Source organism: Carettochelys insculpta, chromosome 8 (assembly GCF_033958435.1).
Source record: "Carettochelys insculpta isolate YL-2023 chromosome 8, ASM3395843v1, whole genome shotgun sequence".
Taxonomy (NCBI): domain Eukaryota; kingdom Metazoa; phylum Chordata; order Testudines; family Carettochelyidae; genus Carettochelys; species Carettochelys insculpta.
The window spans coordinates 1,582,122-1,607,030 of NC_134144.1; the positions used below are offsets into that span (position 1 = coordinate 1,582,122).

The 24,909-nt window shown below is 60.3% G+C and overlaps 1 protein-coding gene across 3 annotated transcripts in view; it reads left to right on the forward strand.

Annotated features, from left to right (window-relative positions):
- Positions 1 to 24,909, forward strand: part of COL18A1 (collagen type XVIII alpha 1 chain) — a 136,842-nt gene that overhangs the window by 82,060 nt on the left and 29,873 nt on the right. For all 3 annotated transcript variants that reach the window (XM_075001984.1, XM_075001981.1, XM_075001982.1), the window contains 8 exons: positions 6,898 to 7,442; positions 14,116 to 14,199; positions 15,141 to 15,200; positions 20,956 to 21,091; positions 21,688 to 21,803; positions 22,527 to 22,553; positions 23,244 to 23,450; positions 24,641 to 24,667. In XM_075001984.1, coding sequence (XP_074858085.1) covers positions 6,898 to 7,442; positions 14,116 to 14,199; positions 15,141 to 15,200; positions 20,956 to 21,091; positions 21,688 to 21,803; positions 22,527 to 22,553; positions 23,244 to 23,450; positions 24,641 to 24,667 — 1,202 coding nt within the window. The remainder of the gene's footprint in view (positions 1 to 6,897; positions 7,443 to 14,115; positions 14,200 to 15,140; positions 15,201 to 20,955; positions 21,092 to 21,687; positions 21,804 to 22,526; positions 22,554 to 23,243; positions 23,451 to 24,640; positions 24,668 to 24,909) is intronic.

The following is a 24,909-nucleotide window of genomic DNA, read 5'->3' on the forward strand; positions in this document are numbered from 1 at the left end:
GGTAGGCTCCATCTCTGCTTTGGATACCTTCCCAGAGACATGGCAACTTCACTGTGAGCCAGGGGCTGGGTCACAACATTGCAGCCAAAGGAGAAGCGTTTCCATGAGTTAGTTTGCCAGAACAGCTGCCTGCACCTTTGGCTTGGGATGGCTGGTCGCCCCTTCCGACACAGGGTGTTCCAGGACCCCAAGTCTTTACAAAAGCTCTCTGAGTTACTGGTTCTCCAGAGGGTGGAGATATTTTTGTTTACCCCTATTTAGATGACTGGCTACGGAAGGCCTCTTTGCCCAAGAACCAATTTAAACTTTATCCCCTTCACAGCCAATCTCTTTTTCAGACCTCTGGCTCTTTCTCAACTCTGCAAAGTCTGTCCTCTGCTCTTCTCAAAGAGGCCCTTCAGATGCCCCCTGCTAGACTCCAGGGAATGTAGTGTTTTCTACCAGAGGGCAGATTTATCAAGGTCATCCAATACCCAGTTATGTGCAATTCATTCATTCTGTGTCTTGTGGGTCTGATGACAGCTGCTACTTATAGGGTCCTATTTGCCCATCGACGCATGAGCTGTTCCCCATGCTGGATATTTGGGGTCTACAGGCCAGGCCAGGCCAGCCACCAGGCAGCATCATCGTGCCTAAGAATCTCGTCGTGTCTCTAGCCTGGTGGTCAGTCAGAAGGATTGTGCTTGGGCGTACAGTGCAATCATCCAGGTTCATCCTGGACAGTGACTTCATACACCTGATGACAGGGTCAGCGAGAGCATCTGAATCGCTTGACAGTTCAAGGGTACTGGTCTACAGAGGTGAGATGCCGGCATCTGGGCTGTGCTGATGCCAACAGATGACACGTTGTTGGTGTGTTACATCACCAAGCGGGGCTGGGGGCACTGTCTGCAGAAGTGCTATGTCCATGGGCTGGGTGTATTTGACATGTCATTTGTCCTATGCCCAGCATCTGGCAGAGGAGCCGGCTCAACAGCGACAGCTGTCAGGTGTAGGAATGGCCCCAAAGAGCCATCTGGTCCAGACGATATTCTCCAGTTGGGCTTGGCTGGCTCTGGACCTGTTCAGAGAAGGGTCAACAGAAAGCGTCGCCTCTCTGGCTCCAGATCCCTTTCTCACGCCAGGGTACGGCTTTCTGTACACGCCTCCCCTCCCGTCATGCAGGAGTGGTAAGTGCAGTACGGCAGGAGAACGCACAGGTACTGCTCGTGGCCGCGGACTGGCCCTGTCAGCAGTGGTTTGCTGATCTCCTTCAAGCTCTGGCGAAGCTCTAATGAGCATTCTCCTGTCCCAGCAGAACCTTTCATTTGAAACCACAGTCTCGCCTGAGGGCATGGGCGGTCGGATTCTGTTGCTGCCCGTTCTTGAGCAGTCTGCGTGGAACGTGTTAATTAACTCATGAAAACATCGTTTTAGAAACTATATCCAGCTCAAGTAGTCCCAGCACCAGACTTGGATGAAGGGGTGGCCTGTTTCTCTTGTCTCTGCTCCATTCCTGGCATTCTGGAGTACCAGACATACTTCGGGCATCGGAAGTTATCCAGCTCATCGTCAAAAGGTTCCGGGGGCAGCCATCTTCACACATCACACTGTAGTTTGTGGTGGATCTCTCTTGGTTCCTTGTTCCGTTAGATGGTTTATGACCCCCAGGCTCTTCTCCTGGAATGACTGGCACTTGGGGCATTGATGCCTCACTCATGCATATTGTGCAGCACACAGCATGTGGCAGCGCAGTGTACTGAGCTCTCTGGCAGACCTGGCCCATCCCGTGGGAGCAAGCCGGGCTGCAGAAGCCCCATCGGCATCATTCTCTGCCTTCCACGGATGAACGCAGCAGGATGGGAGCAGTCAGGTTATTTTTCGTGTCTTGCTGAGCAAGGACTGACACCTGCACGCCTTCTGCAGTGTGCCATCTACATGCATCCAGCGTTCCGACCGCCCTGGGGGATCAGCCCGTGCTCAATCTTTGGGCTGGGAGGTCTTTGTGTAGTGCTGAACGTGAGTCTGACAGTCCCTCAGGGCTCAACTTCGACTCCTCTGGCAGGAGCTGGAGCGATCAAAGGAAGGTGACCATGCCAGGAGCAGCAGTGGTTGCAGGATAAAGTGATCCCTGCTTGGATTTGTTGCTCACGGTACACTGGGAGTTAAATGTCAGTGCCGTGTAGCTCCCTGGCTCCAAGCTGGCACCCCGCAAGAGCTGACCTGCTCGAGGAAGAATCTCGCGCCCCTTGCATGGGCGCTGGGGAGAGGATGCTCAGCCTTGCCAAAGCAGCAGGAATGTCCTGCCAGCTGTTGAGCTGGGGCTGGTGGGAGAGACCCTTCTGGCTAGCAAATCAGCAGGAGTAAAGGGCTTGTCTTGTAATCTGCCCATCTGGAAGCTTTCAGGCTCCAGGCAGGGCGCGTGGATCCAGGAGACATTCCCAGGCAGTGGGGGAGGGTGGATGGCACAGCTGGGTAGGGGAGGAGATTCTCCCTGAACCTTCCTCAGGCTAACGCTTCCCACAGCAGCCTTGCTGCACGCATGTTCTCACCAGCAGTGCGCTGCTCCCCGTACGGCACCAGGCTTGTGCTGTAGCCCCAGGGACGGCACGCCCACGCCCTACACCAGCCCCACGGGGCTCGGAGGCAACGCCAGTGCTGGCAGCCAGAAGTCACCCGTTTCCCACTGCCTGCACAGTGTTAAGCTCCTACGTGTGGCTACTTCTTCGCCTCTGGGGATCGCTTAGCAGCCGTAGGTCCAGGCCCGGCCTCCTCCCACATCTTCCTGCATTTCTCCCTGACTTGGCTGCCTGTGACCAATCAGTGCGGTGCTCTGTCAGCTCCCGCTGCTTCCTTGCTGCCTGAGCCCTCTGGCCAAGCTGCCTCCAGCCCTAAGCCTGACGGGGCCTTCTCGCGGAGGTGCAAAATGTGGCTTAGGCAGAGCCTGCTTTTGCAAAACGCTGCAACCGCATGCGCCTTGTTGCTGGTGCCGTCGGGCGCTGCCTGCCTGTGGATCAAGGGGCAGGTGCACACAGACCTCTCAGTCCACACCACCGGCTCTCTTGGCTCTTGTCTCATGGCTTGACTACCCACTCGCCACCGCCGCGAGCTGTTCCAGAACCCGGCCGTTGCTGCGCAGGGGCCTGGCCTGGCCCTGTCGCAGCAGAGTTCTCCCCTGACTTCCTCTCCTCCACTACACTGAGGGGCTTGCCCCACCTGAGCGGTCCTTCACAAAGCATCTGCCCAGCCAGCCTGCCCGCCAGCCCTGTGCTCCCCAGGGGATCCAAGGCGCGGGAGCCAGAAGGGACCAGGCCGGCCATCAAGAGGGACTCTCTTGTGATGAGGGCCCGGAGTCCCCAGTGCGAACCCTGTACCAGGCTCTTTGGAAGCATTTCTGTGGTCTGGAAAGGCTGGGAGAGCGGGAACGCCTCTGGGTCAGCTCGCTTCCGAACTGCATACTCTTAGCTCCAGGCTGCTGCCGACACGGCCTCCTGGGCAAGGGAGCCCTGAAGCATCAGCATCACGGACCAGTCACGTCGTACCCTCTCCCGTGACCCAGTCCCTGGAGCTGCTTTAGTCCTTCATGGCAAAGCAGCTGTTCTCTAGATCGTGCATCATTCTTGTGGCTCTTCTCCAGCTTCCTCCTGGCCTGTGGGCGTCAGGCTGGGCCAGAGTCCCCAGCACAGCTCTCCCCAGGCTGTGTGGTGAGGGACAAGCCGCTCTCCACGCCGGCTCCTCGTCCCTCCCCGGACAGGGATTGGGGCCACGTTAGCCGCCCCAGCTGCAGCACAGTGCTGAGAGCTCGGGTGCAGGCAGTTGTCCACCAGGCTCCTCTGTGCTCCTTCCCAGTGTTCCTGATGTCCTGGGTAAAGACCCCACCCTGTAAGCCCAGCCCCCAGGGCCGGCTCTTGGATTTTCCTGCTCCGAAGGTGTGCCGCACGAGGGAGCCCAGCCTGCCCAGGGACACCCGTCGGTGTCCGGGCCCTGGCCTCCTCCCGCCTGCCTTTGGGTCATGGTAAACCGCCCACCCGCGGGGAGAGCTGAGAGCCAAGGCTAGCTGGGCAGTCGGTGGTGGGGAAGGCCCACGGAGCACCATCGGCCCTCCACCCCAGTGTGGCTGGCCAGAGGGGTAGTGTGTGCTCAGCCTTCTCAGGGCCTGCGCCCCACCTGTGTGCTGGGCTCTCTGGCCAAGTGTGCAGAGGGTGGGGGCTACACATTACTTGGTGTCGCTCTGAACTGGCCTCGGGCGAGCTGGGCTTTCCATGGCTTCTCTGCCCTGGCTGGCAGAGCGCTGGTGCGTGGACCCTGCCCAAGCATCGGTCTGCTCTGCTCCTGGCGCGATCTGCTGTGCGGTGAGATTCCCCGCCGTGGGAGGGGAAGGGAAGTGCTGCTGAGTTCTCGCCGCAGGAAGAATCTCCCAGCCTGGCTCTGCCGTGGTGCCGCCAGCGGCTTGCCACAGGGAATCCCAGCTCGCTTGCTGGAGGAATTCGGCTTTCCACCCAAGAACAAATAGCACAGGCTTCACCGTGCCAGGTGCTAGTGCGAGTTGGCCCCCAGAGCGCAGCGGCGGCTGCCAGGAAACAGCAGCAGCTGCTTCACATGAGCCTTCGTAACGTGCCGTGTTCTCCCCGTGTGAGAATGGGGGGGTCTCTCGGCATGCTGGCCTGGCCTCGGGAGGGAGGGCGAGGAGGAGCTGGGATCGCCTGTGGCCGCTTTGTAAGCGCTCGCCTGCACGCTGGGGTATCAGTGGCGTGCTGCACGCGCCCCTCTGAAGGCTTGTGTAGGGACCCTGGAGAGCCCCGTGCACGGCCGCGCCCTGCAGAGAGCCGCCACCTCCTGCGCGGGGGGCAGCAGGCCGGTGCAGCAGCAGGAGGGAGAGGGCCAGGCAGAGCCAAAGGAATGCCCACCCCTGCCCTGCCATGCCTTATTCAGCAGTTGGCCTGGCACACGTTTGCTGTTAACTGCAGCGAGTTGCACCCTGAGCGGGCGCAGGTGTCTGCACCATACTGGGACTCGGCACAGGGGGCCCTGCACCCCGAGCCCTTTCCTGCTGGAGCACCCCCAGCCCTCTGTTTGCAAAGCTCTGAGGCCGGGCTCGGGCCAGGGAAACGGGTGGGTAGCTGCGAGCCCTCTTCGTTTCCTTGCTGTCGGTCGACAGAGACTCCCCAACCTCCATCATGTGCCACGTAGCAATGGTGGCCCCGCGTCTAGGCGTCACGCGGGCGCAGCTCTCTCCGGAGCTGGGAACCCTGCAGTCCATCAGCCGCAGCTGCAGCGTGGGGCCCTGGCCGGGACAGATCAGTGCTAGCAGCCGAGGGTGCTGGGCTGGGCGTTGCTTTGCACAGTGCATCTCTAACTATGGCTGTGTCCGCTGCAGGGCCGAGCGGAAGAGGCCTGTTGCACGCCTCTGCCCCATGGCGCCGTGTGCGCCTCCCCCTCTCCGACCGGCGCATGGCATGTCTAGGGCCAGGCGCTGTACGGGCTGAGCAGGCGTCTCCCTGGGGACAAGCGGGGCATGAGGCGCGGAGAGCGACTGTCTCCGTCTCTGGGTTCCCTGGGCTGACCCAGTGCGGCAAAGGAGATGAGACCCTGCAGGGGCAGGATCCAGCACGGGCAGTAAACCAGCGATCCTTCCGGTACAGCACAGACGTGAGAGACGCAGAGCGACGCTCCCATTAACCTGCCCTGTGTCCCGCAGGAGTAGGCGAAACCGCCCACAGGCGGACTCGAACCCGGCACCTCAGTGCAGGCGCCTCGCCAGTTGGAGCTAAAACTGGCTGGCTCTCAGCGAAGTCTGCAGAGGAGACTCGTTGCTCCGCTGGGAGAGCTCTCGCTGCCGCTCCAAGGGACGGTGACCCGCACGCCTCCGTGTGGGCTCACCTGCTCCCCCTCGCTGAGGAAGCTTCAGAGACCCAGCTGACGTGGCAGACAGGCCCTCGCTTGTAACTGCCCGCAGCCGGACTCGAACCTGGGACCTCTGGGGCATAGTGCAGGCGCCTCGCCAGCTGGTGCTAAAAGCCAGGAAGATGTATGTGTTGACACCCAGCTCCTGAGGTCAGGAGAGGAGAGATCCTGGAGAGCTGGGGACCCAGCGCAAACGACCGCTCCACCAATTCACAGTAACAGCCACGGTCCATAACGGGAGAGGGAACACGGGACAGGCCGAGTAAAGCCTTCGGTGCAAAGCCCGGGCGGCACCGCCTGGGGGCTGCCGGCCTGTCTGTTGCCTGACTTCTGGGCTCCATGGAATGTATTGGACCCTCCTTTGTTGGGGGAGCAAAGCCGTTAGCTGGGTTGTTTAGGTCCTGATTCAGCAGAGGGGGTGGGGTTTGAATGGGCTCTCAAAACATAACATGCTCCACGGGCCTCCCAAGGCTTTGCCTGTAAAGCCTCAAATGAGTGTGGCTCTGGTTAGCTTGTCTCTGATGCGTCACCCTTGTTAGCTTCAAGAATGTGCCGGTCCCTGGGTCCAGTCGTAGCCTAGCCAGCTGCTGCTCCTGCCCAGCAGGGGTGGGAGCATGACCCTTTCTGCTGTGTGATGCTTCAGAGGCACAGATGCGCTTTGCAAATGCTCCGGCGCGTTCGGGCCAGAGAGCTAGTAGGATGGCACGTTTCTCTGTCGCCAGCCAGCCCAGCCGTGCAGAAGGAAGGAGCAACCGGGGCCCATTGTTATGCCTGGTGTGGCCTGCTAGCGCCCTAGCCGTCGCGCTCTGCTCCAATCACCCACAACGTCCGCAGGGTGCGGGTGCCGCAGGGCTCTGTTGACATCCGCATAGAAGCGATCTCTTGCGGGTGGCGTTGGTGGGCAGCCCGCTCTGCACTGGTCTCCGCCCATGTGGCTTGGAGGGGACGGGCTCTTCTGGTGCGCGGGGCCACGATGGGCTTGGGTTTTGACCTCTCCGTTGCTTTCTCTTACAGAAAACCTGAGCGCGGAAGTCAGCCTCTTGCAGCTGATTGGCGATTCCCCGTCGGAGCACATCACCAAAGTGGATGGCCCCGACAACAGTCTGGCCTATGTTTTCGGGCCCGATGCCAACACCGGGCAGGTGGCACGGTACCATCTGCCTAGCCCCTTTTACAGGGACTTCTCGCTCCTGTTCTATGTCCAGCCCACCACTGACCAGGCTGGCGTGCTCTTTGCCATCACTGACGCCTCGCAGACCATCATCTACGTGGGCGTGAAGCTCTCCGCAGTGCAGGCCGGCAAGCAGCAGATCATCTTCTACTACACGGAGCCAGGCTCCAAGAGCTCCTATGCCGCAGCAGCCTTCTCCGTGCCGGCCCTGGCCAAGGGGTGGACACGCTTCGCCATCAGCGTGCAGGAGGAGGAGGTGGTTCTGCACTTCAACTGCGAGGAGTTTCGCCGGGTTCGCTTTGAGCGCTCGCCTGATGATATGGAACTGGAGGAAGGGGCTGGGATCTTCGTGGCACAGGCTGGAGGGGCTGACCCAGATAAGTACCAGGTGAGTCCTCCCCTGCCCCAGATGGAATCAGGAGGCTCAAAGGGATGGGGGGAGCAGGCGCTGGGGGTTGGGAGATGCTGGGGCAGGGGGCGGTAGCAGCTGGCGAGTTTATTCTCTTTTTAACACGGCTGCAGCCAAGCAGCTGAAGGTGGAGCCCTGGCGCAGTCTCCAGTGGCGGGGCTTTGCCTGGCACTGGGAGTCCAAAGAGTTTTCAGGGGGCTGGATGGAGGCTGGGGCAACCCCTAGGGGAGAGCACATCCATGCGCTGCTCAGAAGTGGTTCCCCCAGCACAGCTGGCTTGGCTTTCCCAGGAGGGGGAGCGACAGCCCCTGGAATGGAATGCAGGCAGCTGTGGGAGTCGGTTAGGGCGCAGCATGTCCACAGCACCGATGGTTGCTCCGGTCCCTTTCCGAGCCCCTGGCGGAGTGAGTGCATGCTCTTATCACGGGGAGCAGTGCGAATCTGCGCTCTTTGAAAGCACCTATCGGCTCAGCTGCCTGCTGGCTCTGCTGATAACATAGCATGTGTGAGCTGGGAGATTGGAATGGCACCAGCACCCATCTTCGTTAGGAGCTATGTGGCTGTTCGCCAAGTGGCGTGCAAGTCCGTAGAAGGCAAGGGGAGAGGGTGATTGGCAGAGCTGTGGTTTTGAAGTGGTTTGCACGTTAACAGGGTCACACGACGATGTAAGTGAAACGGCCCGAGACCTGCGTGGAACTGTTACCGAGAGAGCAGAGCGGCGTAGTTTCTAAGTCTGTAAGGCTCGCAGCTAGACTTTGTCTGTGGCTGAAGGAACTCCTTTCACCCCGCACACAAACGCACAGGAATAACGTGCCAAGGAGACCTGAGTTTGTGTCATGTGCTGGCCTCTCTGTTCTCTTGCTTGCAAGGTTAAAAATGGTCTCAGCTGGCAACTCTCTAATTGCTGCAGTTCCCAGCCAATGCACTGATGGGGGCAGGGAGGGCAGTTCCCAGGGGGACCAGAAGGTTAATAATTAGTGGTCTGGCGGGGGCTGACTTGTTTTCAGGTTGCTGGCAGCCGTGATTTAGGCACTGTGGAGCAGGCGAGTTAATCTTTCACCTTTGAGCGAGAGCCGTGAACCCCATCGCCCTGCTGGCCACCAGGCCTTTGACCTGTCGAGCAGGTCTTTTCCAATGGTTTGTTACTCGTTTGGGGGAAAATCCCGATGTGCTTGGAAAACCAAGGGGCTAGAACAGCAAAACAGCATGCAAGAGGGTACCGATGTTCGGGAATGTCTCTGAACTGACCCTGCACGCTCTGGCCTGCAGCACCATGGGGAGCAGGGTTCCCAAGGGGGAGCACACAGCCCTGTCACTGGCATTGCTGCTGGGTAGTTCCCAGCCCCTGGCCTGCAGCGCCGTGGGGAGCAGGGTTCCCAAGGGGGAGCACACAGCCCTGTCACTGGCATTGCTGCTGGGTAGTTCCCAGCCCCTGGCTTGCAGCGCCGCGGGGAGCAGGGCTCCCAAGGGGGAGCACACAGCCCTGTTGCTGGCATTGCTGCTGGGTAGTTCCCAGCCCCTGGCCTGCAGCGCCGTGGGGAGCAGGGCTCCCAAGGGGGAACACACAGCCCTGTTGCTGGCATTGCTGCTGGGTAGTTCCCAGCCCCTGGCTTGCAGCGCCGCGGGGAGCAGGGCTCCCAAGGGGGAACACACAGCCCTGTTGCTGGCATTGCTGTTGGGTAGTTCCCAGCCCCTGGCCTGCAGCGCTGTGGGGAGCAGGGTTCCCAAGGGGGAACACGCAGCCCCATCACTGGCATTGCTGCTGGTTAGTTAGTTCCCAGCCGCTGGCGGGAGATGCCAAGCGATACCATTCACTGGAAAACCTGCCCCGGTTCAGATTCGTGGTGCTGTCCCAGCTGCGCAGGGCTGGAGGGCAGGATTTCCAAGGGAACGCTGAGTCAGTGAGACTCAAAGGTGAGATGCTAACCCTGCCCCCCCCCGGTTCCCCCAGACCAGGCGAATGGGCTGGAGGGGTGGCAAGGGCCCTGAAACCCTGGTAGCTGTCAGAGGATTCCCCCAGTGCAAGCACGGCCCTGGCATAGGGGGCTGCAGGGCTCTGGCCTGCACACCTGGGGCTGCCCTGAGCAAACAGGGCTCTGGGACTGTCTGCCATGCCAGGGCTTCTCCAGCCTCGGAGCAACCCTGGATCAAGCCCAAAGCCTCTGCCCCTACACCCACCCAAGGAGTGTTTTTTACCAGCTTTTCCCAGCCTCGATTCGCAAACCCGACCGCAGTCACACAGGCAAATGTCACTTGGGGTCCTCTTCAGCCAAATGTATTTGTGGTGAACCATGGGGCCTCCTGCTGTCTGCAGCTGGGAGCCCCATCTGGCGTCCGTGGCCAGAGAACCATGGAATCCGAGGGCTGGAAGGGACCTCAGGAGGTCATCGAGTCCAGCCCCCTGCCCAAAGCAGGACCAACCCCCATGAACTCATCCCAGCCAGGGCTTTGTCACGTCAGGACTTAAAAACCTTGAGGGCTGGAGATTCCACCACCTCTCTGGGTAACACATTCCAGTGCCTCACCACCCGCCTGGTGAAGCAGTTTTCCCCAATAGTCAAACTAGACCTCCCCCACTGCAACTGAAGTTCAATTTCTCCTCATTCTGTGATCTGCCACCACTGAGAACAGCCTCTCTCCATCCTCTTTGGAGCCCCCTCCAGGAAGGTGAAGGCTGATATCAAATAGCCCCTCAGTCTTCTCTTCTGCAAACTAAAGAAGCCCAAGGTCCCTCAGGCTCTCCTCACAGGTCTGTACTCCAGACCCCTAATCATTTTGTTGCCCTCCGCTGGACCCACTCCAGTGCATCCACGTCCTTTCTATACGGGGTGACCCAGAACTGGACGCAATACTCCAGGCGTGGCCTTACCAGTGCCAAGCAGAGGGGAATAACAACTTCTCTAGGTCTGCTGGAAATGCTCCCCTAATGCACCCCGATACGCCGTTAGCCTTCTTGGCTACAAGGGCACCCTGTTGATGCATATCCAGCCTCTCATCCACTGTAATCCCCAGGTCCTTTTCTTCTTCACTGCTGCTTAGCCAGTCGGTCCCCAGCCTGTAACAGTGGTTGGGATTCTTCCATCCCAAGTGCAGGACTCTGCACGTCTCCTTGTTGAACTGCATCAGATTTCTTTTGGCCCAGTCCTCCAATTTGTCAAAGTCACTCTGGACCCTCTCTCTACCCTCCAGTGTATCTACCTCTCCCCCCAGATGGGTGTCTGCAAATTTGCTGGAGGTGCAATCCATCCCCTCATCCAGGTCACTAATAAAGGAGTTGAACAGTACCAGCTCTAGAACTGATCCTTGGGCACCCCACTTGAAACAGACGGCCAACCAGACATTGAGCCACTGACCACTACCCATCAGGCCTAGCTGTCTAGCCAGCATTCTAGCCACCTTACAGTGCATATATCCAATCAGCGTTTCCTTATCTTATGGGCAAGGTAAGTCACATCCATTGATTTCTCCATGTCCACAGAGCCAGTTACCTCACCCTAGAAGCAAATCAGATTGGTCAGGCACCGCTTGCCCTGGTGAATCCATGTTGACTGTTCTTGATCACTTTCCCCTTTTCCAAGTGCTTCAAAATGGACTCCTTGAGGATCCCCTCTGTGATTTTTCCGGAGCCTGAAGTGAGGCTGAGCAGCGTATAGTTCTCTGGATTGTCCTCCTTTCCTTTTTAAAGATGGGCACTGCATTTGCCTTTTCCCATCATCTGGGACCTCTCCCGATCGCCACGAGTTTTCAAAGAGAATAGCCAAAGGCTCTGCAATGACATCTGCCAATTCCCTCAGTGCCCTTGCGCACATTAAATCCGGAGCCATGGATGTGTACGTCTAGCTTTTCTAAATAGCCCTTAACCTGTTCTTTCCGCACCGAGGGCTGCCCACCTCCTTCCCATACTGCACTGCCTAGTGCCATAGTCTGGGAGCTGACCTTGTCTGGGAAGACTCAGGCAAAAAAAGCATTGCGTGTTTCAGCTTTTCCTATATCATCTGCCCCCCAGTTACCTGCCTCTTCCAGTAATGGCCCCACACCCTCCCTGATCACCCTTCTATTGTTAACATGCCTGTAGAAACCCTTCTTGCTGCAGTTCACATCCCTTGTCAGCTGCAGTTCAAGTTGTGCTTTCGCTTTCCTGATTTACCACCACCCCACCCCGCCCCCCCCACCCCCCAGCATTCTTCAGCCCTGTATTTATACTCTCCTTACTCATCTGTCCAAGTTTCCATTTCTCATATCCTTTTTGAGTTTAAGCTCACCAAGGATTTCCCTGGTAAGCCAAGCTGGTTGCCTACTATGTTTGATTTTCTTACTGTGCATCGGGATGGTTTGTTCCTGTGCATTCGATAAGGCTTCTTTCAAATCCTGCCCGTTCTCCTGAACTTCTTTCCCTTCATCTTCACTTCCGCAGGGGGTCCTGCCCATCCGTTCTCTCAGGGAGTCAGTCTGCTCTTCTGAAAACCAGGGTCTGTATATTACTTCTCCCCTTTCTTCCTTTTGTCCGGATTCTGAAATCTACCATCTCATGGTCGCTGCAGCCCAGGTTGGCACCCACTTCTATTTCTCATACTAGTTCTGCCCTGTTTGTGAGCAGCAGGTGTCAGTTCCATGAGCACTTGTACCAGGAGGTTATCCCCAGCATTCTCCAAAAACTGCCGGGATTGTCTGCGTGCTGCTGTATTGGTCTCCCAACAAATGTCCAGGTGGTTAAAGTCTCCCATGAGAACCAGGGCCTGTGATTTGGAAGATTCTCTTAGTTGTCTGAAGAAATCCTCACCTCCCTGATCTGGGGGTCTCTGGCAGACACCACCTACAACATCACCTCTGCTGCTTCCACCTTGGAGCTTAACTGAAAGACTCTCAACTGGATTTTCTGCCTCCGTATGCTGGAGCTCTGAGCAATCATACTGCTCCCTCACACAGAGCGCAGCAACTCCTCCTCCTTTTCTCCCCTCTCTGTCCTTCCTGAACAGTTCATAACCCTCCATGACCAGGCTCCAGTTATGCGAATCGTCCCACCAAGTCTCTGTTGTTCCAACCACCTCTTACTCCTTTGACTGTGCCGGGGCCTCTAGTTCTTTCTGTTCCCAGGCATCTTGCATTGTGTACAGACCCCTTAGATAATCAGTGGTTTGGTCTATCTTCTCCTTTCACATCAGAGTCATCCTTGTTTCTTCCTGATACCCCACTTCCCTCAGGGCTTGTCACCGTCCCCCAACGAGCCTAGTTTATAGCAACATGCAGGAGGTGCACAGATGTCCGTGGCCATGTCCGGTAACTGACCCGCTTGTGAGACTTCAGGCAGCAGAAGAACTTGGAACACCAGAGTCTGTAGCGAGGGATTCGAATCCACGCGCTCCCCCCGCCTGTGTGGTGTCCCCCGGAGCGCCGGCCCGCAGTGCAGGGGGTGTGGGGGAAGTGCAGACAGAGGCGGTGTCAAACCGCCAAGGATGTGGCTGTTGGTTTGGTGAGACCGTGCTGTGGGAGCCCTCTAACAGGCCTCCTCTCCCGCTGTGGGAGCCCTCTAACAGGCCTCCTCTCCTGCTCTGGGAGCCCTCTAACAGGCCTCCTCTCCTGCTCGGGAGGGGGGGCATCTCCGTGTCTCCCACGTTGGCAGGGAGCGAAAGCCGAGGTCCGAGGGGGAGCCCGAAGTCTGGCTCCTCGCCCCCACCCCGGGGTCTAGAGACAGGCCCAGGGCCCGAGCCGGCCCATTTCTCAAACTGCGCTCACTGTGCTCGGGTAACTCCCTGCCCCGAGGACCGGCTGGGTTTCCCAAGCCCCACGTTCAGGGCAGCAAAGGGTCTGGGTCAGAGCCTTATTCAGAACGGGGCGGGAGCTTTGCCAGCGCTTGCCGGCTGTCTGTCCTGCCCCACGTGCTCCCTCCGTGACAGCAGCAGAGCTCTGCGTTTGGCCCGGGAACCGGGTCTGCTTTGCGTGGCTGGGCCAAGCCCTGACGGTGGCAACCCTTGTGAAAACTGGAGGGACTCGGCCGTTTCTCTTCCGGAGGTGGGGACGGGGCTGGGTCACCCTGCTGGGGGAGACGGCTGCAGCCGGACGGGAAAGCTACTTCACACCAGGCAAGCAAGCCCGTGAGCCACTGGCCAGTTGCACGCACGCCACGAGCACAAGCGGGCATCGCACGTCCCCTGCTCTGGGCTGATGTCGCGCTTCAGGAGAAGCGTCTGGAGAGCCAGCCGCCTCCCAGGGCAGCCATGGCATTGCTGGGCATTCGCTCGTTGCAGGGTAGGGCAGGGCCCTCCCAGTGGGAATGAGCTTTTGAGCAGCTGCGGCCCAGGCAGTGCAGGGAAGAGGAGGAGGCGGCAGAGGGCCAAGTCCTTGCTGGGCGCCTCAGGGAGAAGTGTTGGGTTTCGGTCCCGAGACACGAGGTGACTAAACCCACAGGGCAGTGGCGGGTGCGGGAGCCGTGTGGGCCCTGGTTTAAGCAGCCGTCAGCCTCGGATCCCCTTAGCGTGGGGATCCGTCGCTTGCAGGAGAATCCCTCCGGAGCCGCAGCCGGGATCCTGAGCCAGGTGAAATGGGAGCTGAGGTGGGTTGCCTCTGCCTGACGCTCACACTGGGCAGCTTTCCCAGTGGCTGCCAGGCCCGCCGGGCGCTGCTCGCTGGGCCAACCAGTGGCTGTGTCTTGCAGGGGGTGATCGCTGATTTGAAAGTGACGGGGGATCCCCAGGCCGCTGAGCACCAGTGCGAGGAGCAGGAGGAGGATACAGATGTGGTGAGTGCTCGCTGGTTGGCGAGCGTCCCTGGAAGCCAGCTGCTAGCAGCCTGCTGGCTGGAAGTTAAGGCGCAGTTTTTCTCACGGGATCACCAACCCCAGATGTCCAGAGATCAGGAGACTGGCCCAAATACCATCAACCTTAAAAGCATTTTGGCCTGTGCTTTGGTGTTTGGGAGTCTCCCCTTCCCTGCTGGCCGCTCACCCAGGCTCCTGCCATACCAGACACATCAGCTGTGCTGAAATAGCGCAGCCCACGGGGGTGAGGAGAGCTGGCTGTGCCGTGCCCTCGCCCCCCGACAGGAGCCCCTGGGGACCCTCATCCTCTATCATCTCCCAGTCCCTTGCCTGCGCAGGCGGTCAGATGCAGGTGCCCTACTTCCAGTGCCCGGCATGTGGGTGTCCAAGCTTCCCGAGGGCCAGCTCCAGGGGTTGCTGCCCTGCCCTGCCCTGCCCTGCCCTGCCCTGCCCTGCCCTGGGAGAGGCTTTCCCAGCTGCACCCCTGGGCACCGAGGCCTACGGGGAGGAAACCGGCTGCCCAGCTATGACTGGCCAGGGACTTGTAGTTCCTAGCAGGCGCCCCTCTGTGCCCTGAGCCAGGGTGAGGTCCTGGCCCCCTTGACTTCTACAGAGGCAGGATTTCCCCTTTTGCTCTCTCCTGGGTCGCAGCGGTGAGCAGCCGGTGGGGCTGGTGACTCTCAGGGCTCATGCCCTTGTCACAGTCAGCATGGGGACCCAAAGGGAGTCCTGGAGGGGATGGAAATGTGACCCGACCCCCAGCAGCTGGGGATGGGGTGCGTCGTTAGGCGATCGGGGCGGTCTGAGATGCACGCTGCCTGCTGGAGGCAGGCCTGCTTTTCCCCGTGTTCAGGGCACCTGGTCCCCTCGGGCCGGGGCCACATCTGCTGACTGTCTCTCTCCCCTGCTTGGGAACGGCGTAGGCCTCTGGCGATTTTGGCAGTGGAGCTGAAGAAAGGCCCCCTCTGTCGGGAAGAGAGCGGGTGAGTCTGAGGCCAGGGGCCCAGGGGTGTTGTTTTCTGGCTTGGCTTTTCCTTTCCAGGGCAGCTGACGAGGGGCCGGGGAACTCTGCAAAGTGGGTAACTGGGAGCTTGCAGCCCCCAGGCCCTTCAGCTATGCCGGGCCTGCACTTCATGGGGCTCCGGTGGCAATTCAAAGGGCCTGGGGCTCTGGTTGCTGGTGCGGTCTTGGGGCAGTGCCCCCGCCACTCTTACCGCACGGTCGGCGGCCCTGCCAGGAACGTGCCCCACCCAACCTCCTTCTGGTGGCCACCGTCTCCCGCCTGCAGCCGTGAGTAGCAGGGAAATCCAGGAACGTAGCAAAGCACCGCCCAGGCAGGCAGAGCGTCGCCCCGCACTGCGCAGCAGAGGGGAGTGGGCAGCGACGGGCCTGTGCGTCTTTTCCGTGCATGTGTGGGTAAAGACGTTGTGTGCACCGACACCTGTAGAAAGGCAGAGCCCAGCTGCAGGCGCTCTGCTAATCCGCTGGGTGGCGGCAGCGTCTCTCCAGAGCAGCTGCCCAAGCACCCAGCTGACCAGGAACGCTGCTGGCTGTTGTTCTGCCGGGGGCGGCTGGTCTTCCTGGGTTAAGACCACCGGTGGCGTGGGGTCCTGCTTTCTCCCTTTCCAGCCAGCCCAGTGGTGCAGGAAGTAAACCCTTCGATGGCGCAACTGAATGTATTCGGTGAGCCGCTCTTGGGCTCCCCACTGGGTAAGGTGCAAACAGCTCTGTGGTTTACCCTGGATCCCCCAGCTGCCCTGGCCGTATCTCCCCCGCGCACGGAGCAGTCCCAGGCCTCCGAGTCAGGTTGTGTCCTGCGTTTACCGCTGGGTGTGGAAGAACAGGTGGTGGGCGATCTGAAAGCTGGCTGAGATGCTGAAGAGGTCCATAACCAAATGAGCACTTTCCTCTGCACACCCAGGCCTGCAGCATTCGCTCCCTGGGCTAGGAATCGGCAGTCTATTCCGGATAGCGTCTAACCTCTCCCCGGCGTGCCACCTGCTGCTGGGTGGCTGAAAGGGAAAGCCGAGCCCTGCCGCTCTCCTCTGCTGTTCCCCGCGCAGCGTCTCAGAAGCAGCACGCTTTAGGAGTTTGCACGGGCCGTGAGAACACACGCGTGCGCTCCGTGGTCGTCGGCTTGGCCCACTGGGTCACGAGTTGTAGTGTATGTTGTAGAGTTACCACGCTGCCCGCCTGGGATGCCCCAGTCCCGTACGTTGCTGGCACAATGCCATGGTTAGCTCTGAATTGCCGAAAAGCCCATCGCACCCTGAAGTTTCTGCTCTCGAGATGAGATTTCAGACTGTTTCCAAGACCCTGGAGGATTAAGTCTCCTCTTCCCCCAGGAAGTGCGTTAGGACCTGGAAACGTGCCATGTTATCCTGCAGAGCTCCGATTCCCAGCCAGAGGGCGTGAAGGATGGGCTGGAGGGCAGGGGGAGCAGGCAGGATGCCGATTCCTGGAGCGGCACATTAGGGAGGATTGGAAAGGACTTGGCGTTTGCTGCCTGTGATGTGTCCTGCGGCTGGGACGGCGCTTGGGTTCGTCCTTCGTCAGACCTGACCCGCAGTGCTGCCCCGACCGCACACCTGCAGCTTTCTCTTCTCCAGCGGCCCTGCTCCGGAAGGGGACTCGGAACCCTTTTCGCCACTCGTGCTCTGCAGAGTCTGGCCTGCGACTAGCCCCAGCCTGCTGCCTGCACCCGCTGACTCTGCCGCCAGCACCACGGTGTCTGCCGCCTGCGCCGACGTCCGGTCGGTTACAGCCATGCGACGCTGCGGTGGTCCTGCAGATCGGGGTGTCGGGGGCCTGCCTGCAGCATTGCCTGACCAAGGGGAAAACGAATTTTAAATGAATCCAAATGTTCCCTAGAATCGCTATGGATAGTAATTCCAAGCTCTACGAAGAATATAGCCGTAGGGATATATCATCGACCGCCTGGTCAGGACAGCGCTAGTGATGTTGAAATGCTAAGGGAGATCAGAGAGGCTACCAAAATAAAACACTCAGTAGTAATGGGAGATTTCAGTTATCTCCATATTGACTGATACATGTCACGTCAGGGCGAGATGCAGAAATAACGATGGCTCGATGCTGTTAATGACTGCTTCTTGGAGCAGCTGGTACAGGACGCCACAAGGGGAGGGGCAGTTCTTGATTTAGTTCTGAGTGGAGTGCAGGGTCTGGTCCACGAGGTCACTTCTATAGGACCGCTTGGGAATAGTGATCATAATGCAATAACTTTTAATATTCCTGTGGTGGGAAGAACGCCTCAGCAGTCCAACACTCTGGCAATTAATTTCAAAAGGGGGAGTTATGCAAATATGAGCAGGTTAGTTAAACAGAAATTAAAAACCAGTGTGACTAGAACAAAAACCCTGCAAACTGCATGGAAGCTTCTCAAAGACACTATAATAGAGGCCCAACTCAAATGTATACCCCTAATTAAAAACATACCAAGAGACTGAAGAAAGAGCTGCTATGGGTGAACACCCACGTAAAACAAGCAGGGAGGGTTAAAAAGGCATCTTTCAAAAAGTGGAAGGCTAATCCTAGTGAGATAAATAGAAAGGAACATAAACACTACCAAATTAAGTGTAAAACTAATAAGGAAAGACAAAAAAGACTTTGAGGAACAGCTAGCCAGAAGCTCACAAATTAATAGTAAAATGTTTTTTAAATACATTAGAAGCAGGAAGCCTGCTTAAAAAAAAAAAAAGCCAGTGGGTCCCCCAGACAATTCAAATACAAAGGGAGCAATCAAGGACGAGAAGGCCATTGCGGAGAGATTTCTGTGCTTCAGACTTCACGGCTGAGGATGTTGGGGAGCTTCCCAGACCTGCACCGTTTTTTGTGGGAAATGAAACTGAGGAACTCTCCCGGATTGAAGGGTCATTAGAGGAGGTTTTGGAACAAATACATAAACTTAATGTTAACAAATCAGTGGGACGGACTGGATGGCATTCATCCAAGGGTTATGGAAGAACTCAAATGGGAAATTGCAGAGCTATTAACACTAGTTTGTAACCTGTCCTTTGGATCAGCTTCCATACCTAATGACTGGAAGAGCTAATGCAACACCAATATATTTAAAAGGGGCTCTAGAGGTGACCCTGGCAATTACAGACGGGTAAGTTTAACGTCAGTTCCGGGCAAATTAGTTGAAACAATAGCAAGGAATAAAATTGTCAGGCACGTAGAAGACGACAAGTTGATGGGCAAAAGTCAACATGGTTTCTGCAGATGGAAATCATGTCTTACTAATCTGTTAGAGTTCTTTGAAGGGGTTTAACAAACGTGCGGACAGGAGATCCAGTGGATATAGTATACTTAGATTTCCAGAAAGCCTTTGACAAGGTACCTCAAAGGCTCTTATGTAAACTAAGTTGTCATGGGATAAGAGGGAAGGTCCTTTCATGGACTGAGAACTGGTTAAAAAACAGGAAACAGAGTGTAGGCATAAATGGTAAATTTTCCAAATGGAGAGGGTAACTAGTGGTGTCCCCCAAGGGTCAGTCCTAAGACCAATCCTGTTCAATATATTCATAAATGATCTGGCGAAGGGGGTGAACAGTGAGGTGGCAAAGTTTGCAGATGACACTAAACCGTTCAAGATAGTCAAGACAAAGGCAGACTGTGAAGAACTTCAAAAAGATCTCATCAAACTGAGTGATTGGGCAACAAAATGGCAAATGAAATTTAATGTGGATAAGTGTAAGGTAATGCACATTGTCAAAAATAACCCCAACTATACTATACAGTATGATGGGGGCTTATATAGCTACAACAGAGCAGGAAAGAGATCTTGGCGTTATCGTGGATAGTTCCTTGAAAACATCCACGCAGTGTGCAGAGGCCGTCAAAAAGGCAAATAGGATGTTAGGTATTATTAAAAAAGGGATAGAAAATGAGACAAGGAGCATCTTAACTGCCCCTATATAAATCTGTGGTACGCCCACATCTTGAATACTGTGTACGGATGTGGTGTCCTCCCCTAAAAAAAGATATCCTGGCACCGGAAAAAGTTCAGAAGAGGGCAACTAAAATGACTCGGGGCTTGGAACGTGCCCTGTATGAAGAGAGGCTAAAAAGATGGGGACTTTTCAGTTTAGAAAGAGGAGGCTGAGTGGGGACATGATAGAGGTGTATAAAATGATGACAGGTGTGGAGAGGGTGAATAAGGAGAAGTTATTTACTTGTGCCCATAATACCAGAACTAGAGGACACCAAATGAAGTTAATGGGTAGCAGGTTTAAAACTAAAGAAGGATTTTCTTCACTCAGCGCATAGTTAACCTGTGCAGCTCCTTGCCAGAGCAGACCGTGAAGGCTGGGGCTGTAACAGAATTTAAGAAAGAGCTGGATAAATCCATGGAGGTCAGGTCCAGAAAAGGTTATTAGCCAAGGGGATAGGAATGGTGTCCCTGGCTGCCCGGCTGGATGGACCTTTGGTCTGACCCAGTAATGGCCGTTCTTATGCCTGCAAGAAGGAACTGACGATTGCGTGGCCGTGGCTCCTTGCTGCTTAGCTCTGCGGCTGTGCCAGGGCCCGGCTGGCTGCACGGTGCACCAGGCGTGCCTTAGCACGGAGAGGGCACTCTGGGGTCTGTTAGCCACGGGCAGGTGGGAGGTAACGCTCCCCCACGCAGACCCTCAACGCGCCCTCTGACTTTTCCGGTGCGTGTGCGGAATAATTGGCTTGTGGGGCTGTGCCACACCCCCAGAGGCACAGAAGCTAGCTGTGGCGCTCGGCTGGGCAGCCAGGCAGCTGTCCAAGCACACAGCCTGCAAGGGCATCGCCCCGTGAGGCAGCGCTTCTTGCTGCCTGGTGCTGGCGCTGGCAATGCTGAAATCCCTCCGCACGTGTGTGTGCTCTCGCACACGCGCGCACACCACAGCAGCAGCAGGCCCAGTGTGGCGCAGCTCGAGGTGGGATCCCTGGTAGGGCCCGGCTCTGGAGGACGCCTTGTTTCAGACACCTCCTCGGAGAAGGGCTGCGCCCCGAGCCTGGGCGGGCTGCAGCCGGGGCACCGCGGGGGTGGGAAGCCGGACTGGGAGCTTGGGGCCCTGGCAGCCCAGCCTCCTTTGCGTGCTGGGGTGTGAGAGGCAGGAGTGGGCCAGGCTGGGGTTTGGGAGGAGCCACCACCGGGTGCTCCCCCTCCCTGGGGAGGGGCACGAAGGGGAGCTTTTCTGCAGGCAGCCGCCAGGACGAGCCGAGCCGCCACCGCTGCCCTGTAGAGCTGGGACAGGTTCCCCGGGGCGGGCCGTTCCCAGCCGGCCTGAGCTCCCCTCCACGCCCCGGCCCCACTCACAGCTCTGCAGTCCTGGCTCGGCCTGGGCTGGGCTGAGCTCCCAGGCTGCTGCGCAGGCACTGCTGGGAGGCAGCCGTGTGGGGGGCCAGGGCTTTGTCCCCTCTTTAGGGCACGGTGCACGCCCTCGCCACCTGCCCAGGGAGGGGTGTCCGTGGGTTAGCACTGGGGCTCTGCACCCTTCTTACCCAGCAGGGCCACTGCCGCAGACGCTCCCTGGCCATGCTTACGGCGGGGTGGGCTTTAGGGGCCGAGCTCTGGGCTGCACGGTGCGGGGGCTGGGGCTGGGCTGGACAGGACAGGACAGGCCTGCAGATGGGCGCAGTAACTCCCCTCTCCCCTGAGAACCGGTCCGGGGCCTGGCTGGGCTGCCTCCCCTGCCTCGGGAGCCTCGTCCTCATCCAAGTCTCCCCTTCCCCCCGGCCTTGCAGGGGACCCCGGCTGTGTCGTGGCTCCCGGAACCTCCCCCGGTCACTTCTCCCCCGACCGCCGGGGGCAGAGGGGCGACGGTGCAGCCGCCGGCCGAGCCGGTGCACGTGGAGAAACCGCAGCACGTTTCCACAGGAGGTAACGCTGCCTTTGCAGGCCCCGGGGCGGGTGGGAAGCAGAGGTGCAGGGCGGCCTGGGGGCGGGGATGGCTGTTTGGGGAGCGCCTGGGCGGTGGGCTTGGGCGTGGCCGAAGCTGAGTGTCCCTCTGTGTCACCGTACCGCTGGGCCAGGGGCTCGGTGGCCAGTCCCAGGGGGCCGCCCCCCCACAGCAGGGCCGTTCCGGTGGCCTACTGCCTTGCCCAGCGTGGGCTGGCTCGGGCGCTCACCGGCCTGGCTGGGGGTGGCGTCTTTGCGCTCCAAGGCAGCGAGGCCCGAGCGCATCAGAGCCCTTGGCAGTCGTGGGACTGCGCCTAACTCCCTTTGGAGAAGGAGGCCAAGGCTCCTAAGTCCATTGGGCCCGGGCTGGCCAGTGTTCGGCCGTTGCTGCGTGTGGCACCGCAGCACTTGGCTTAGCCTGGCAGAGGCCCCCGGGCGTTGTGCTGTCAGGCCGCTGGGGCAGCAGCTGCACGGATGCCAATGCCGAGGACGTGTCCACCGGTGCCCGCGGCCTGGCGGGGGGCGGGCTGGCCTGTCTCCTTGCCCCTCCCACGCATCTCCCCGGCTCTTCGCTCCAGCCAGGGCCGGGCCCAAGGGGCAGAAGGGCGAGCCGGGGGAGAGGGGCCAGCGCGGCCCCAAAGGGGACTCCGGAGTCAGCGGGACGGTAGCGGCCGGCGGCACCAAAGGCGACAAGGTCAGTGCTGGGCTCTGGGGCTTCTCTCGCGCCTTCGTGGCCCGGACCCACCCCCTTGTGTGCAGCATGGCCGGACCGTTCCTGCCCCGGGGGCTGCTCCAGCAGCGCCTCCCTTGTGGGGCCGCTGGCTCTGCCCAGCGCTGTTCTGTGCGGGGCAGCAGAGCAGCCAGACGGGCCCTGTCCCCGTCCCCGTCCCCGTCCTGGTCCCGTCCCAGGCTGTGCTGCAGCCGGGCGCAGGGCTGGGGAGACGCCCGCAAGCCAGGCAGTGAGGAAGAGGGGGCAGGGTCTGCCTTGGCGAGGGTTCACAGAGGGGCACCCGGAACTGCTGAGCAGCCCCTGAGGGCGTGAGGCGTCCTACCGTCTGTGCTCCCCGCTGTACTGCCAGCAGCTCCCTGTGCCGTGGGCTGGCATGTCACCTGCTGGCAGGGAGCAGCTGCAGAGGTGCCTGGGGAGGGCAAGAGCAGGGCCACCCGGCCCAGCGGCTCCCAGGGACGTGCCCTGTGCTTAGGGAGCAGTGCTGGCGCGCAGCAGCCGAACGTCGGGGCCAGCAGCCGGCAGGACCACCCCAGCCTGCTGGGCAAGGGGGCAGCCGACACTGCGTCCCTCGAGGTGGTGCAGTCCGGCCCCCGCAGAGTGAGCTGCACCGAGCTCCCCCCTGCCCTGACCGGGCTGGGGCGCACCGAGCGGCTGTCGGTGCAGTGACGCTTTGCTCTTGTTCTGCAGGGCGAGAAAGGTGACCTGGGCATGAAGGTGAGCGCGGAGCTGCAGGGTGTTGGGGGTAGCGGCTGGGTGCCCGGAGCGGTGCCAGCGGGCGCATTGCTCTCTGAGTCCCGCTGGCCCTGGGCTGCGGTGGTTCCTCGCTGTGGAGACCATCGAGACGAGGGGCAAGTGGTGCTGGGCAGCGGGACCGTCCGCGGGCTGCCCAGCCCAGGTTCACGTGGGAATCTCCCAGCACCGGGCTCCGCTGCCCCATGGCACACGCCCTGGGTTGGCCTCTTTGCTGCCTGTGGGTGCACTCGTCATGTGCCCGCAGCTGGCAGGCCAGGCTGTGCACAGGAGGGCGAAGGAGCAGGCGCTGAGGGCCGCTGCTGTCCAACGGGCCCTGGGAGAGGGAAGCCGGCAGCGGTGCCGAAGCCCTGTCTCCCCAGCGTGCGGCTGTCTCACAAGCGCCGTGCTGCCCAAGGCCTGAGAGCCGGCGGCTCGTTCCCTTCCCCAGGCTGTGGAGCTGCTGGCGTCGGCATGCGCGGCCAGTCCGAGGCAGGGCCAGGGGTTCCTGCTCCCTCTGGGACTGGCCTAGAGAAGGTGGCGGCTGTTTCTGGTCACCGTGCAGGCCCCTGTGGGCCTGGGAGCTCGGCTGGGCCAGGCGCGACGTGGCTGCACAGTGAGCCGGGGGTAGCTGAGTAGCAGGCTGAGCTTGATGGTTTCCCCTTTCGTCCCCAGGGCAGCGCTGGCTTTGGCTACCCCGGCTTGAAGGGGCAGAAGGGTGAGCCAGGTGCCCAGGGATCTCCCGGCCCCGCTGGCCCGCCTGGGACCCCCGGTGCCATGGTGCAGCGCTTGGATGGCTCTGTGGTGGAGCAGGTGATGGGGCCTAGGGGCCCCCCAGGGCCGCCCGGCAGAGACGGCCTCCCTGGCAAGGATGGCGAGCCCGTGAGTAAAGCCTCGACCATAGCTGGCAGGTCAGGGGGGCAGGCTGGGGCTCTGGGCTGTTGGCGGGAGCAGATGCCCCCCTGCCCCCGGACAGCCAGCTGCAGAGAGCTCCTCTGCCCAGCTGCTCTCCGGCCTGTTCCTGCCCAGGCTGTGCAGCCGGCTGTGGGCTGTGCCCAGCTGGTCCCTGTGCACCCAGGCTCTGCTCCCAGGCCAACCCACCTGGCCCCAGCACCCCTGTGCTGCCCGTGGGCCAAGCTTAGCGTGTCCCCTCTCCCCTGTCTGCCCCTGCCTGCCGCAGGCCTGCTCCTCCCGCTGGCCCAGAGCGGTGCAAGGTCTGGGGAGCCAGTCGCGCTCCCAGAGGTGCTGTGGGAGAGACCTTGGGCACTGCCCTGCAGGGAGGTGGCTGGGCTGCAGAGTGCAGCCGGAGCCACAGGTGCCCAGCAGGCTTCTCTAGTGTTCTGCTGAAAGGTCACCAGAGCCCCAGGGTGGCTGGCTGGCCAGCCGGGGGTGAGGGTCCGTCGCGGCCAGGGGCCAGGGCGGGCAGGGGGCCGGGGGGGCAAGGGTCTGTCGCGGGCAGGCAGGGGGCTGGGGGGTGAGGGTCCGTCGTGGCCTGGGGCCAGGGCAGGGGGCTGGGGGGTGAGGGTCTGTTGCGGCCTGGGGCCAGGGGGCGAGGGTCTGTCGCGGGCTGGGGCAGGTGGCTGGCCGGCTGGCCAACCGGGGGTGAGGGTCCGTCGCGGCCAGGGGCCAGGGCGGGCAGGGGGCCAAGGGTCTGTCGCGGGCAGGGGGCCGGGGGGTGAGGGTCTGTCGCGGCCAGGGGCCAGGGCGGGCAGGGGGCCGGGGGGGCAAGGGTCTGTCGCGGGCAGGCAGGGGGCCGGGGGGTGAGGGTCTGTTGCGGCCTGGGGCCAGGGCGGGGGGGCCGGGGGGTGAGGGTCTGTCGCGGCCAGGGCGGGCAGGGGGCCGGGGGGGCAAGGGTCTGTCGCTGGCAGGGGGCCGGGGGGTGAGGGTCTGTCGCGGCCAGGGGCCAGGGCAGGGGGCCGGGGGGTGAGGGTCTGTTGCGGCCTGGGGCCAGGGCAGGGGGCCGGGGGGTGAGGGTCTGTTGCGGCCTGGGGCCAGGGCGGGGGGCCGGGGGGCGAGGGTCTGTCGCAGCCTGGCAAAGTCTCTCATTAACACCTCCTTGTCTCTGTCTCCAGGGTGATCCGGGCGAGCACGGGAAACCTGTAAGTGCCCTGCTGCTCTGCTCTCTCCCGCTGTGGGTGGCTGGTGTCAGCGTGGGCCTTCCCCATGCTTGTGGGACTGGTGACATGGGCTTGGCAGGGTCGTCCCTCATACAGCGCATGCGCCCTGGGGGTCCGTGCCAACGCAGGGTCACGCTCAGGAGCACACGGGCACCCCCTAAGCTCGGCCGCCGGCGTGGCAGGCTAGTGTCCTGAGGCGAGTTCCTGAGACCCAGGGGTGCTTG